This window comes from Musca domestica, unplaced genomic scaffold, assembly GCF_030504385.1.
Source record: "Musca domestica strain aabys unplaced genomic scaffold, Musca_domestica.polishedcontigs.V.1.1 26, whole genome shotgun sequence".
Taxonomy (NCBI): domain Eukaryota; kingdom Metazoa; phylum Arthropoda; class Insecta; order Diptera; family Muscidae; genus Musca; species Musca domestica.
The window spans coordinates 2,483,833-2,500,419 of record NW_026712283.1 but is presented as its reverse complement, the minus strand read 5'-3'; the positions used below and the strand labels follow the sequence as shown (position 1 = coordinate 2,500,419).

Sequence of the window (16,587 nt, the reverse complement as noted above, 5' to 3'; positions counted from 1 at the left end):
ACCAAGAATAAGGGAATTTTGTACTCTGTTGCTGTTGTTGCTGCTACTGGTATCTTGTTGTAGTCATGGTTGCGACAAGTATTCCTCCTTCGTCTTCGTGACATTCACAACACTCCAAGGAGTAAAATGGCAAAAAGAGCAAAAACATCTGCGGTGGTGGGAGAACTTTCAGTCAAAATAGATGAGACATAATCATAATAAAGTTAATATGAGAAGATCTGACAATGAAGCAGAAGCAGCAGAAGAAGACGCAGATATCTCAACTAGTTGTTGGTGTTGGCTCTGGCGTTTGGTACTTAAACAAGTTTCATATTTTATGATACGGGACTCTTGTTGTCGGGTTATTATTTTTTTTCCTTCGCTCCTCATTTTGAAAAATGATGAGTTAATATGTGAAGAAATTCGCCAAAGTAGCTAGTCGTCTTTTTGGGTTGTCGTAGGTTTGGTTGCTCTTCATTTTTTTAACAGGATACATGGATACAAGGATAACTACCAAAATTATGCCACATTCACCCATATCTTGTATTTGAGTGTGTGTGTACGGCATACAAAAATAAGCAAACGGAAGTCATCTTTTGATTGACAGTGTTTGTTGCTGTTATTTGTTGGGGGTTATTATTACGCTTTTTTTTTGCTTCTGAGGGGCTGAAAGATTTTGGGAGACAAATTTGTGTGTGACTGATTGGGGTTTTCCGGAGGGATTCACATAATTGAGTGGCTAAAGTGCAAAGGGGTCAAGAATTTTGCAAGACATGACCAGAATATTTGGAGGCAAACACACAGAAAGAGAGAGATAGAGAGGAGGAGCGAGTGGTGGTGGTCATATCATTAGATATTTATTAATATTTGGGACCAGCATAAATTTACACATGTGTCCCCCTTTTAAACTGGGAAGGGAAATCAATTTTAAAATTGAATTTTTGAAATGAAGGGAAATGAGGCGAAAATTGACGATTGACCTTAATATTAGACAAAGGCGAGAAATGAAGTGTCATGAGAAAAGAATTTATTTTCATAAAAATTTCCAACTAAAAAGGTACGATTTGATTGGGCGCCATAATACCATAAAAATAGAGCTTCTGATTACATCAATGTAGCAATGTCACGAAGTTGTCTCATTTCAACAGTGTTGACACCTCAGGATTTTCTCAATATCAAAACGGGAAAATTTAGTACTTTTAGTACTGATATGAATAGTACAATCTGGAAAATTAAAGATCAAGTTCAAATGCCAACAATTTATTATGGGAACAATTTGTATATATTTAAAACATTTTGGTTGAAAATAATTTTTTTTGTCGATTGGGCTCCCCGAAATGCTTCCGAAGGTCATATCTGGCTGGAATTATAAATGTTGGGATCGCTGTGAATGCTAAGCACTTAAATAGATAACACAAACGAAAGTAACAAAATTTGGTATAGAAAAAACATACTGACTCACCTAAAATCAAAGCCCCGACGAAACGGATGAAGTTAGAAATTTGAAATTTTGTACGAGCCTTGGTAGAAGGTTTGTAATATTATAATTGGAAAAGTGTACTATAATTGTACGAAAAGTACTGAGTGGTACTAAATAATCCTGAATTTTGATATTTAGATTACTGATAATATCTGTGTTTGAGATTTGGCGGTGGTTTGGAAATGTGTCCTATATTTGTACAAAAAGTTCTAAATGGTACTAAATTTGGTATTGGGGGTTTATAATGATGTCAATAGGCATAGGCAATTTTTGCCATAAGCCATTACAATATTCAAATACATAACTTAAAAAAATCAGGTAAATAATGTAGCTAAAATCATCAAAATACCGAATGTAGGAATGACCTGGACCTGCATAGCCAATTTATTGTAACATACTGTATAACCTATTGAGAACTTCAAGAACGGAATTTGATACGATTCCCGTGGAAGGATAGGAAGATACCAAAATAGGGGGACTACACGAAGACCTGGACCTGCATAGGCAATTTATTGTCACATGCTGGAGTACTCATTGGGAACTTCAAATACGAAATTTGAAACAATTCCGGTGAATATTGTACCTAAAACAGTTAAAATACCGAATATAGGGGGTACCGTAATATGGGGGCTATACGAAGACCTGAACATGTATATGCAATTTCTTGTCACAGGCTGCAGTACCTACTAGGAACTTCAAATACGAAATTTGAAATAATTCCGCTAAATAATGTCGCTAAAATCATAAAATTACCAAATATCGGGATGTACCGTTATATGGGGGATATACAAAAACGTGAACCTACACACGATTTTTTTGTCATATGCTGTAGTACCCATTACGCATTTTAAATACGAAATTTGTTGAAATTGCGGTTAATAATGTCCCACAAATTATGAAAATACCGAATATCGGGAACTATCGTTATATGGGGGCTATACGATGACGTGGACCTGCATACAAAATTTTTTGTCATAGGCTGTAGTACCCGTTTCGAACTTCAAATACGAAATTTGGTAAATAATGTCGCTAAAATCATGAAAATACCGAATATCAGGAGGTACCTCTATTCGAAAACGTGGACCTGCATACAAATTTTTTTTCCATAGGTTGTAGTACCTCTTAAGATCTCCCAATAAGAAATTAGAAACGATTCCGGAGAATAATGTTTCAGAAATCATCAAAATACCGAATATCGGGAGGTACCGTTATATGGGGGCTATACGAAGACATGGACCTGCACAAACAATTTTTTGTCTTAGGCTGTAGTATCAATTACGAACTCTTAACACGTAGTTTGAAACTATTCCGGTAAATACTGTCGCTAAAATCATCAAAATACCGAATATCGGAAGGTACCGATATATACGAAATATACGAAAACGTGGACCTGCCCACAAAATTTTTTTCCATAGGTTGCAGTACATATGAAGATCTACCAATACGAAATTAGAAACGATTACGGTGAATAATGTTTCTGAAATCATAAAAATACCGAATATCGGGAGCTAACGTTATATGGGGGCTGTACGAAGACTTGGACCTGAATACAAAAAATTTTCTCATAGGCTGTAGTACCTAGTACGAACTTCAAATTCGAAATTTGAAAATTATTCCGGTAAATAATATAGCTAAAATCATGAAAATACTGAATATCGGGAGATACCGTTATATGGGAGCTATACGAAGATACAACATTTTTTGCGATAGGTTGTAGTACCCATTAGGATCTTCCAGTACGGAATTTAAATCGATTTCGCTGAATAATGTTGCTGAAATCATCAAAATACCGAACATCGGGAGGTACCGTTACCGGGGGTATACGAAGACTTGGACCTGCATACAAAAATGTTTGTCATAGGCTGTAGTACCTAGTACGAACTTCAAATACAAAATTTGAAATTTAGCGAACTTAACCTGCCTACTGGTAAGTTATGTATGTATGCAATTTTTTTTTTAATTTTAGCCTTCTATCTAAATGCGTTCAAAAGATAGCGTGATTACAACAGACAGAGGGACAGACAGACGGACATAGCTAGATCGTCTATGAATTTTACGCTAAAACTTTGTAGGTTTAATTATAAATATTTCGAGGAGTTAAAAACCACCATTCCATAGAATGGTGAAGGGTACAGGGTTGCCCATATTTGACGGACCTTTGGGCCCTTTGGGCCCATTCCAATCGACGAGGCGTGTCCGCAGGCAACATTCTTTGCGTCAATTGAATTTTGTACGGGAACAAATGCAAATCAATGAGAATAATCCGTTGTAAAGTGGACCAAGCCATGCCCAACTGCTGAGAACAGCGTTTTTGGGATGTTCTTGGGGACCTCTCAATACAGGCTCGTACGGCAGCGATATTCTCGGCCGATCGCCTTGGTCGACTTTTATATGGCCTCTTCGGATTAGAAAGAGCTTTACCAGTCGAAAATTTTCGTATAAACGCTTAAGCGATGTGACATCTCTGTCAAAAGTTATGGCGTTGCCAGATGGGTCCGGGCAACGATATGGGCAACCCTATAAAAAGGCCCAACACGTCTTTACCGATTGCCAAATTTAGTAACATTTTGTAGGAATAAAAAAAGGCATAGGCATAGACCTCAATATGAAATTAAGGGACTTCAGCCTTATCCATTCAGCTATTACCAAATTTAGGGCCATTAAGTACATGTCATTTCCAAAACCACCTCAAAATCTCAATCCTATTCATTCATTCATATCCTATTCACTTATAGTAACACTAATGCCATTATGTACCTTTCGTATGCTCGCTTTAAAATGCAACTCTTTATCTTAACCCTTAAACGTTCAACAAATGTATCGAATTTAGTACCATTTAGTTCAGTTTTTACAGTTAGTACACATATTGCACCTATTTGTATAACACTACTTCCCTAACTTCGTCCTCACCCCTATCCACCAACATTGACCCACATGCAAAATTTCGAGATTCTAGCTAGAGCCGTTTCACTTGGGTTTTGATGAATCAGTCTATATAGATTAAACTGTAACCGCAGCACATCTGGACGTATGAACGATGTCATCAAGTATACGCTACGTTGTCCGTTTTTATTCCAGTCACTCACATCCTTTGGAGATTATTTTTTGTCCTATCCGACTAAATTTAAAATATCCAAAAAAAGTCTATTGAAATCATGTGGAGTAAGGGATTATACTAAAAAATTAAAAAGATAATTGCAATATCCTTGAAACATCCTGCCATTCATATTTTTTTTTATAAAATTAGAAAAAAAAACTTTGAGAAAAATTAAAACAAACTTTTTTTTAACATTCAACTTTAAAATGAAAAAAGAAAGAAAGATGGAATAAAATATTAACCTTACACGTGCTGTGGCCCAGCAGCTAACCTTTTGACTGTAATCCGACTAATATCTAATCAATTATATTCTTTTTTCTTATTTTTTCTCTCTCTCTCTCTCTCTCTCTCTCTCTCTTTTCATGCAACTCATTTTTGGGGGATGCGATGCTTGACTTGTAATGGCAACATCATTCATACAACAAAAACAACAACAATGAACTTATAACCGTCCAAAATTATGATTTATTATCTATCAATAACCTACAATGGCTCCGAAACCACTACCACTACCAACAACAACAACGACGGCGATGACGACCTCCCATCACACATGCAGGATCTAATATTGGAGAAAAAGTCCTTGGTGAAGGAAACTAATCGTCTGAAAACATTAAACAGCCATCTGGACTATCGCCTAAACGAACAGGAGAAACGCCTGAGTGCCGTTAGCTTGGAGTTGACAAAAACTTGGCATTTGGTTGGCAAAATGCAACGTCAACATCGTCAAATGCACACCCAGGAGCAGATTTTACGCTACCAGCTGCAGCAGAAACGCCGCCTGCTGCACGAACTGAAGGATGAACTGGAGTACTGTCGCCGCAAGTGGCAGGCGGCACGTGCCAAAAACGATGAAAGTCAAGAGCAGTGCGATGATTTACGACGTGAGTTTGCCAGGCGTAAATTGGAAGATGCAAATAATTCGGCTGAGAGCGGTTACAGCGATTCGGGTGGCCCCGTCTCGGATGAGGAGCGTGAGGCAAAGGGTGCTGGGGATGATGTGGATGGTGCTGCTGGTGGGGTTAGTGCCAAGCAAAAAGAGGATATGCCAGGAAATGAGGAGGCCGGTGCTGATGATGGTGATGAGGATGACGACGACGATGATGAGGATGTGGCCTCCAGCTCGGCTGGAGGTGCCGCTGGTGGTTGTGTCAACTACAGACGCAAACGTTTGAGGGAAATGTTTGAGCATTCACGTAAAATCAAACGTATGCAAAGTACATCGCCGGGACGGGCAAATGCCAACAACAACAATCCGGATGACACTGACACCGAGGTGGTCTTGAGATGGAACAGTGCACCACCAACATGTGGCTGGAGAGATGTGGGAGAGCAGGGACAGGATGATAATGACGACGACGAAGAAGAAGAAGAGGTGGAAATACCAACTCTGTTGGTAAGACCAAGTACCTCGGCAAGTGGAGCCATACCAAAGGTCACCCGGTCCTCAAGACGTTCACAACGTCGCAGTGTTGAGAGGGCGAATGCCACCGATCTACCGGATTTGGATGAACCCTCATCCGAAATCACTGATGACCGGGCTACACGCATAAAACGCTTGGAAGAACAATGCAAAACCTTAATTCAACAGGTATTGGAAACCTCCGATAACCGGGAACGTTTGGAGGTCCAACTTAGGCGTTTCCAAGACGAAATGGCTCCCGTCCAATATGCCGTGCCCTTGGAGGAATTGATGAACAAGAAACGCAAGGATCGTTCCACCCGGGCCAGTTCAGCTCCGGCCCCGGGTAGCCTTACGCCGCGCGAAGAGGAATACACCCGACGTCGTTCGGAGCGCCTTGGGCGTTTGGAGGAGGAAAGTCGCCAGCTATTGTTTCGCATTAAACGCACCTCCGATAGGGGTCATTATTTGCGTTGCTCCCTAGATCGCATTCGCCGTAACCCCGTCTCCAGAGAGGGAAGTTTTGAGAGCAACACCGAGGAGGAAACACGCAAGTCCGAAGATGAAGCATCCCATGGCAAGGTAAATGAAAGTACTCCCAAGAAGGAGGATATTCCCAGCACCTCAGCTCAGGCGGAAAAGAGTCCTCTCAGCGCCCAGGAAGAAGCCTATACCGCTCGTCGTTCGGCTCGTCTTCAAAGGCTGGAAGAGGAAAGCCGCCAACTACTCAGCAAACTCTCGCACAACAACAATCGTGGTGATAGCTTGGGTCTAAGACTTGATATACTCCACGAACGTCATGGATCTCAGGAAGAGCCAACCACAGCATCCGCTTCGACAACCACAAACACAACCAATACTACCTCAAATACCCCGAGAGTGCCAGGAAAACTAACCACCGAGCAACGCATCGAAAACATTGAGAAAATTTCCTCCAATCGTGAACAGCGTCTACGCATCCTAGAAGAGGAGGGCCGCCAGTTGATTAATCGCCTCTCGGAAACCTCGGAAAAGGGCAGTCAAATGATACAACGCATTGCTGAGAGGGAATTGAATCGCCAACAACGTTCCAACTCCACACCTCAACGTGATAATGGTGACATGGCCAGCACCTCGACGGCAGTTGTAGATCCCCTGCTGCCCACACTTAAGAATGTGGCCTGTTCCAGCATTGTGGGCGATGAGTTGACGGAAAGGGTTACCATTACCACCACACCCAGTCAGATTGCAGCCCATCAAGGGGCCATACCTAAGACAACAAAAACAGTAACCAAGCCAACTACTCAACTTTTGGCCGCCCAGTCAAAAGCGGATCGCCTGCAAAGTATCTCCAAACAAAAAACCAAAGAAACCTCTAAAGAAGAAAGTTTGGAGGAAATGGTAAGGCGTCTACAGTCGTTACCTTTCCCCAAGGCAGAGGACACAAAGGAGGAGGAGAAAAACGCCACAGAAACTCCTCAAAACGAGGAAATTACTTCTATAACCTCTGAAAATAAATTAGAACCTCTACAAGCAACACCAATGGAAGAAAACTTAAATCCCGCAGATACCTCAAATGCAGCCACCACTACCGCTGCCGCTGCTGCCCCCAATACCCCCAATGACAATCCATAAAGTGTCATTCAAATACGATAAGACTTTATTCTACGTGTTCAACAATTCTCTTTTCTTTCCAATCAAAGTGCTGACTTCATTTTTTCTCTCGTGGAATCTTCCCACCCGAAGGGGAAGTTTTCCCAATCTTTAAACCTTTATAACGATTTATACGTACCATATATATTTTCGGATATGTTTAAAAATATATACATATTTATTTTCTTTATTATGCATATGTAATTGTAACTCGTAAAGAATAAAGTGTTATTCTTTCGTCTTGCCAAAAAAAAATTGGGATGAGTTTTATTTGGAAAGGAGGTATATGGCTCCAGGATGTTATGGTATAAAAAATGAACCTACGAGGTCATAGGATCAAATAATTGATTAATTTGGTAAGTTCAGCGCCGAGTCGGAGTTTCTCTCTTAGATTGCTGTGTCACATTTATAGTTCTCGGGTCAACATTTAAAGTTTAATTTTTATATATCTAGTGGGGGTCCTTTTAAAGTTGGCGATTATAGTTCTGATAAAGGTTTTCAAAAAATCGACGATTTTAGCTATAGTTGTGGCCTTTTGAAAAGCTATGACTATATCTCTGGTAGCGGCTCTTTTAAGAGTTACCAAAATTTTAAATTGTATTGCTAATGGTGACGCTTTCAAAAGATCATACAAACTGGAACATTATGGCCTCCTTTAAACATTTACGATTTCAGCACTGGTGGTCCTTTCAAAATCCAAGATAATACCTCATTTGGTTGCTCATCAGAAATCCGCGATTACAGTTTTTCTTAAAAATAACTGTTATAGCTTTATTGGTCCTTTCGCTATGCAACATTGTGACTTTGGCGGTGAATCTTTTGAAAATACTGGATAGAAAAGTTTTTAAAAAAAAAAAAAAAAAACAAGTAAGCAACGGCTATAGCCGTGCGGGCCCGACCATGTGATACCCTACAACACTACAATATGTTATAAGCTCTTTTATGACCAAACCCATTTAGGAAGATTCGCTTTTGAAATGGTGCCATGGAGCACTGCCCAGATATTACCTTTAACAGTTTGACCAGGAACATTTGCCCAATATTTATGCACTCCGTCGTGCTGTTAGTTGTTGTGGTCCATTTTACAGCTAAATACATTGGTCATCCAAAATGCTACTCTTCTTCCCTGTCCTTAATTCTCTTCTTATGCAAAATTTTCTTTTCGATTGGTTGGACATGAATTATTGAAAACTTTAAAATGGCCCTAACTCCTTAAATATTGAGTTTTCGGCGATTTTGTGTGATCAAGAAGATTTTTCTGTTTTTGGTTAATTTGAACCCCTAAATGTTTTGCGATCGTTTCCAAAAGCAAGAGGCCCCTCCGTATCTTCAAATTTAGACTCATCTATATGATTTGCTTGTCTACGAAATTTGGCTATATTCGTCAACGAAATTTGCCAGCCAGAAGTTCGCCATTTGTATATTTTAGATTTCGCTGTAAGTTATTTTCAGCGTTTCGGAAGTATGGAAATATTATCCGCTGTCCCAAACTCTAGCTTCATGCGAGATTTTGTGTCCTTTGGTTTATTAGGAGCATTTTTATTTGTTGGTTCATTTCAGCCCCTAAATATATTGGGAAGATTTTTAAAAAACAATATTCCAAGCCCTTCTGAGCCTAGCCGTACCCTTGTGAAAATTTTCATGAGGATCGGACTATAATTGCAATCTGTATATAGTATCCCCAACCTGTGTTGTAAAATGAACAAATATTACAAAATGTACACTTCAATATTATAAGTCAAATTGAAAAAATCGCATGCGATAAAGATGAAAAAATAAAACCAGTAAAGAAAGTCTTAAAGTCTGGCGGGCCCGACTTTTTGATATCCTACACCACTTCGCGAATTTAGTAGAGTTCCACATAACAATTAAAAGTTTTTGCGGGAGAATTATAATTTAAATTTCAAAGATTTAAATATGCCGAAGCATTTGTATCTTTTAAATTTGGACTTGTTTTGCCCATTTGAAATTGGATAATTAATTTGAAATCGGATAAATAAATATATGGGAGCTATATCCAAATCTGAACCGATCTCGATAAAATTTGGCAAAGGTATTTCTGAGCTGTATTTGATATATTTCCCCAAATATTGTTGTTACAGAGTGCATATTACGGCTGCGGAGGACAAAAAAAAAAACAAATCGGATAAACAATATATATGGGAGCTATAGCTACATCTGAACCGATTTCGATCAAATCTGGCATGCTCATTTTCAGGCCTAATTTGGTTGTATGTGCAAAATTCCATACTATTCGTGCTGATATTACACGTTCGGTACACAATAAAAGGCAAATAGGACAAAAAATACTACATAATCTATATTAACATCATTATTGGCATATTTTTATGACTTTTTTTAGATTTTATACTTTATGCCAAGAGGGCATTCTGAATTGAAAAAATTTGTCAAAATCGGTCCAGCCATTTTCGAGATATAATCTTCCTAGCTTATATCCGATTCCTTTGTATATACACATTGTATATAAATCGCTATATATATCCGATATATTTACTATCGGTATATACGCAACGGTCAGAATTGATCTATTCGTCAATTTGTGATTTCGCCGGGATTAGAAATGCTCGCGGTTTAATGGAAAATGTGACTTTTATTTAACACAAATGTTATAGTCTATTTCACCCACTGAATATTACCCTATGACCATCAAAATTGGAAGGCCTCTGCCCAGCCCTAGACGCTAGCGCCATGCTAATTTTGATTGGTCCATAATTGCGACCTGTACAGCAACTGCAAAAACAGGAAATTGTTCAGTTTTTGGTCCATTTCAACCCCTAAATATTATGTGATCATCTCCAAAAGAAATAGGGTTCTATTCTGACCTTAACCCCACCTCCATTCTAAATTTCGTGAAGATCGGGCCATAATTGCGACCTGTAGAGTGATTACAAATTAACATGGACAGACGGACGGACGGACATACATAGCTAGATCGACTCAGCTCGGCGAGATAGGAAGATCCATATATACTTTCCTATGTGGGAAATCAATATTTCGAGGTGTTACATAATTTTTGGCCCAATCAAACTTATAATACCCCCAACACATAGTGTTGTAGGGTATAATGAACCTACGAAGTCATTGGATCAAGTAATTGATTAAATTGGTAAGTTCTGAGATAGCGTAAAAGGGCGAAGTGTCACATTTATAGTTCTCGAGTTAAACATTTTAAGTTTGATAAGTATAGCTCTAGTGGGAGTCGATTTTAGCTTTAGTTGTGGCCTTTTGAAAAGCTATGACTATATCTCTGGTGGCGGCTCTTTTAAGAGTTACAAATATTTTAGATTGTATTGTTAATGGTGGCCCTTTCAAAAGTTCACACAAACTAGAACATTATGGCTCTCCTTTAAAAATTTACGATTTCAGCACTGGTGGTCCTTTCAAAATCCAAGATTATACCTCCTTTGGTGGCCTTTAGAAATCCGCAATTACAGTTTTTCTTACAAATTAACTGTTATAGCTTTATTGGTCCTTTCACTATTCAGCATTGTGACTTTGGCGGTGGATCTTTTCAAAATCCTGAACAGAAAAGTTTTTCAAATTCTGAATTGACAAAAATCGGTCCAGCCATTCTTGAGTTATGGTCTATTTCACCCAGTAAATACTATCCAATGACCATCAAAATTGGCTTCTGCCCAGCCCTAAGCTTTAGCCCCATGCTAACTTCCACTGCGATTGGTCTATAATTGCGACCTGTAGAGCAACGGCAAAAACAGGAAATTTTTCTGTTTTTGGTCCATTTCAATCATCCTCAAAAGTAATAGGCTTCTATTCAGGCTCTAGCCCCACTTCCATTCTAAATATTTTGAAGATCGGACCATAATTGCGACCTGTAGAGTGATTACAAATTAACATGGACAGACGGACAGACGGACAGACATACATAGCTAGATCGACTCAGCTCCGCGAGATAAGAAGATCCATATATACTTTCCTATGTGGGTGAGATGAAGAAACTGCAAAAAACTTCAGACTGCTGTCATTTCTAAGACACTCGTCCGACTACTGTTAAAATTATTCCAGTGATAGCTCATTATATTGTTTACAAGAGTACAAAAGCATTTTGGTGAGAATTTTCCAGGAAAAAATTATTCGTGATGGAATTCAAGCGTGATAGTATGATTTCTTTATATTTGGCTAGAAAACCACAAGTGGCTGTTGTTAGAGCACACCAGCATTTAAATGCGAATACATTTTTTTGTGTTTCGTACCATCACTCGTTACTGTGATACTGGTAGAGTAGCCCGACGTCAAGAAAGTGGACGGAAGAAAACAGCAACATCAGCAGAAATGGTTCGAAAAGTAAAGAATCGACATGATCGAAACCCGCGTCGCAGTGGCCGAAGAGTGGCTCGTGAGCTTAACATATCGCAATATTCCATTCGGAAAAATGAGCTCGGGGTAAAGCCATTGAAAATCCAAAAAGTGCAAGAAATTACACGGCAACAGAAAGAAAATAGACTCAAAAGAGCTAAAGAGTTGCTTCGCTTGGCCGAAAGTGGAGAACTTTTTGTTTTCTCCGATGAGAAAACATTCGTTGTCCAGCAGTTTGTAAACAAGCAAAATGATCGTGTTTACTTGCCAAAGAGGTCAGCTGAAAATGTGCACTTTCGGTTGGCCACCAGAAAAAAAGAACTCAAGCGCCAGCTATGGCGATGGTGTGGGTCGCCATAACAGCCGATGGTCGCTCTCCGCTCGTATTAATCGACCGTGGCATCAGAATAAATGCTAAATATTATTGCAAAAATATTCTGGAGGGTGTGTTAAAGCCTTGGACACGCAAACATTTTGGTCGCAGACCTTGGACATTGCAATAGGACTTTGCACCATCGCTCTCAGCACGCGCCACCCAAGAATTGTTACAAAATGAGGTTCCTCGCTTCATTTCCAGCGCATAATGGCCACGAAAATCTCCGGATACCAATCCGTTGGACTATTATGTCTGGAGTATTTTAGAAAGCAAGGTTGGCACTAAAAAATAACAAAAGGAAGGGGTCAAAATACCGCAGAGCAACATTCGGACAGCGTGTGCCGGTTTCATTGGCCGTTCAATGGCCATAATTCATGCCAAAGGTGACCAATTCGAATAAATCTAAACTTATTTTAAAATTTGATGTTATTTCCGATATTTTTTTTGATTTCATTCAATAAACTTTAAAAAAAATGTAAAAATTATGGCGTTTGACTTTGTGGCAGTTTTTTTTATCTCACCCTGTATTTCGAGGTGTTACGTAATTTTTGGCCCAAGCAAACTTATAATACCCCCAACACATAGTGTTTTCGGATCTCAAAAAATTATTTTCAATGAAAACACATTTTAATTCATCAAATAAAATTTTACATAAAAAAAAAAAATAAATAAATAAATAAATAAATAAATAAATAAATAAATAAATAAATAAATAAATAAATAAATAAAAAACTATAAAAAATGCAGAATAACTAGATAGACAATTTGCAATTTGCACAGGGGTCACCATATATCAGTGCTAAATTCCTGTGCATTTTAAATATATATATAAAGGTATACATTTTTTTCAATAATAATTTTTCAGGAAAATTGATTCGATGCCAGTATTCAAAGAGAATAGTGTTAAAGCTTTTTAAAAAAAAAAAACTTATTTCAATATAGGAAGGTACATTGAATTTAGAACAAATATATTCACAAGCACAGTTTGCAAACTGATTCTTAGTGGGATATATGCCGATAGGTTGATATTTGTAAAAAACACGTCTACATATATTTAGAAGATAAACATACACACACATAAAATTGCTTAGATAAAACCAGAAAATACCCATTAAAAACATAACCTCCAAAAACTATAACAAAAACTTCTTCAAAGTCCAATAATTTACTGCGAGGATTAAAGGGACAACCAAATTTTTAGGCTTTAATCGTTTTCTTCGAATCATTAAGCCAACAATGAAGCCATTTTAATTGACCGTGTGTTACGAAGGACTTAAACATATTTATTACGGTAATGTTTGAAGGTTTTTGTGTTGTGTATTTTGTTTTGTTGTGCGGCTGCTGGAAAAGGTTCTAAGCAAACAACCAAACAACCACCTACCTTGTCCAACAGCCCACCTACCTAGCTAATGGCCAGAATCATTAAGATTATCACGTGTTTTGGCTTTTGTCACACACAAAAATGCCCATTAGAAATGGCAAGCAAAAAGCCTCCTAATTAAGATGGGAAATTATGGCCTCAAGGTTGGCTAATAAATAATAACCAGACAACAGCACCGAAAACACACAAAAAAAACAGTAAAACATACACCGAACACACAGCCCTCGGGCGTGAACAATGAAACAAAATAACAAGAGCAACGAAAACAACAAAATAATGAAATTAACTAGAATTTTGGCATAAAAAAAATATATATAACGTTAAGATTTCAGTTAGACGACACTTAGGGCTTGTGGAAAATTAATAAAGATACGTTTGCATAAACTTAGAGGTTACTCTATTTTAGAATTATGTGATGGAGAATATCTCCCATGGGTCTTATAGAAATTGAAGCATTGGAAAATTCCAAACGGGTTTCAGAGGAAAGAAAACTTTATTTTTTCTTTTGGAATTTGAAAACCTTTTAACAGTCTTCAAGTGATACATAACGTTGTTAGATATTCTAGATAAAAGAAAAGAACTTCCAAAGGCCTAGAGTGAGAAGGTACATTCTTAAAACCTTCCTGACGTAAATGACTGAGAGACGCCTATTAAAGGAGCCCTTAGAGATAGAAATGCTTCTAATATATACAGGAGATAGAAGATACCTCATTGATATTTTAGAGAGAGAATTGACATTTTAGATGCTATGCCCAACATTGGGCGCCATTTGATGCAGCTCTCTGTTAGGAGGTGTTAAATGCTCTTTGAAATAGATAATTGATATTTTAGATGCTAGGACATTGGGCGCCATCTGTTGCAGCTCTCTGTTAGGAGGTGTTAAATTCTGTTTGAAATAGATATCTTTCTGGAATTGATGTATTTTTCTGGTACACCTACAAACGTCAAGCAACGCAGGCGACGCATTAGAGTATAATTTAAAAGGTGCAAGTAAGAAAAGAGCTTAACCTAGAAAGCCCCTTACATGCGGCAGCACTTCTAGAAATAATTTAGAAAAAGCTTTCATATATTTTCAACCGACTTCGGGTTAATTGAGCACTGAATGGCAAATATCACTCCAAATGACCTGAATTTTGGCACATCTGACCGAATTCGGTCTAGAAGCAAGTACAACAAAAATGGAAAATCGGTTCAGATATAGTTATAGTTCCCATATATATGTTTCATCCGATTTAGTATTAAGGTCCACCCCACAAGAATGCTATTTGGTACCAGATTTCAGATATAGCCCAGAAATATCTCTGCCAAATTGGAACAAGATCGGTTCAGATTTGGATATAGCTCCCATATATATCTTCAAACTATTTCGGGTTAATTGTGCACCAAATGGGCAATATCAGTCCTAATGACCAGAATTTTGGCACATCCGACCGAATTCAGTATAGAAGTAAGTACATCAAATTTTATGAAAATTGATTCAGATATAGCTTTAGCTCCAATGTATAAGTTTCATCCGTTTTTGGGTTTTAAGTCCCTCACATTCGTAATATGCACTCCACAAGAATGATATTTGGTACCAGATATATTTTAGAGCTCGGAAATACCTTCGAGAACGCCTAAGATTTGGATATAGTTCCCATAAATATACTTTAGCTTTAGCTCCAATGTATAAGATTCATTCGATTTGGGGTTTTAAGTACCTCACATTCGAAATATGCACTCCACAAGAATGATCTTTGGTACCAGATATCTTTTAGAGCTCGGAAATACCTTCGAGAACGCCTAAGATTTGGATATAGCTCCCATAAATATCCTTTATCCGATTTCAGGTTTATTGTGCAAATAATGCTTAATATCAGCCCAAATGGATTGCATTTCGGGACGTACGTTTCCATTTTGTGGAACTCGGCTCCGATATATATTTGTTTAATATAATCCTTCTCCAAGTGATATCATGCACTCTATAGCAAACTTGAACTGCTCTTAAGCCAAATGTTGATATGTGGTATGATCTACTTGAAATAAATTCTTTTGTTACGGGAGCTCTACTAAATATGCACAGTGGTGTAGGGTATCATATAGCCCGCCCCACTTTTGACTTTTCCTTTCTGGTTTATATATTGAAGATCTCCCAACGTTCTTCTATCCGTAGAAGACCTTTTAGAGGTGTTTTCTTTTAGAATATCTCTGAAACGTATTTTCTCTGTATAAAATATTTCAAAAGTTTTCTATATAAAATACCTATCATAGGTCTGGTTTCTTTACAATACTTTTTAGACTCATCTGTCCATATAGAAGACTTTTGATAAGGGATTTTCTCTAGAGAGAAACTGTAAAGGAGCTACGTTTTATAAATAACCGTTGAAATGTCTTTTTGATCTGAGAAGACCTTTAATCGGTCGTCTGTCTATAGATGATTTTGTACGATGTTTTCTCATAGAAGACCTATGAAACGTCTACTTTTGATAGGTCGACTATCTACGGAAGACTTTTTTGACAATCCCCCATGCGAAGGGGCATTTTGCCGATGGAAGACCTTTAATTGAAACTAGAGTTGTGTGAGTCTAGTTCACAGTCCAGTATACTAATTCCTAAACGTATGAGTGATATCATATATTTTATATCACTCATACGCAGAAATATGCAAGGAATGACTTCGTTTGGCACATCTCTAATTTAAACCCTTTTAATTTTTATACTGTCCACCATACATAGTACGGATGGTATATTGAGTTTGTCATTCCGTTTTTAACACCTCAGACCCAACAAAGTATATATATTCTTGATCAGCGTAAAAGTCTACGACGATTTAACCATGTCCGTCCGTCCGTCTATTTGTTTGTTGTAATCACGCTAGAGTCAAAACGAAACATGATAGGAAGCTAACATTTAACATAGATCTGTC

At 38.0% G+C, this 16,587-nt stretch overlaps 1 protein-coding gene across 1 annotated transcript in view; it reads left to right on the top strand.

Annotated features, from left to right (window-relative positions):
* LOC101896666 (uncharacterized) overlaps positions 1-7,845 on the top strand; it is a 66,689-nt gene extending 58,844 nt beyond the window's left edge. The window contains exon 5 of the mRNA XM_059123883.1: positions 5,116-7,845. Coding sequence (XP_058979866.1) covers positions 5,116-7,572 — 2,457 coding nt within the window. The 3' untranslated portion in view covers positions 7,573-7,845. The remainder of the gene's footprint in view (positions 1-5,115) is intronic.
* The last annotated feature ends 8,742 nt before the right edge of the window (positions 7,846-16,587 follow it).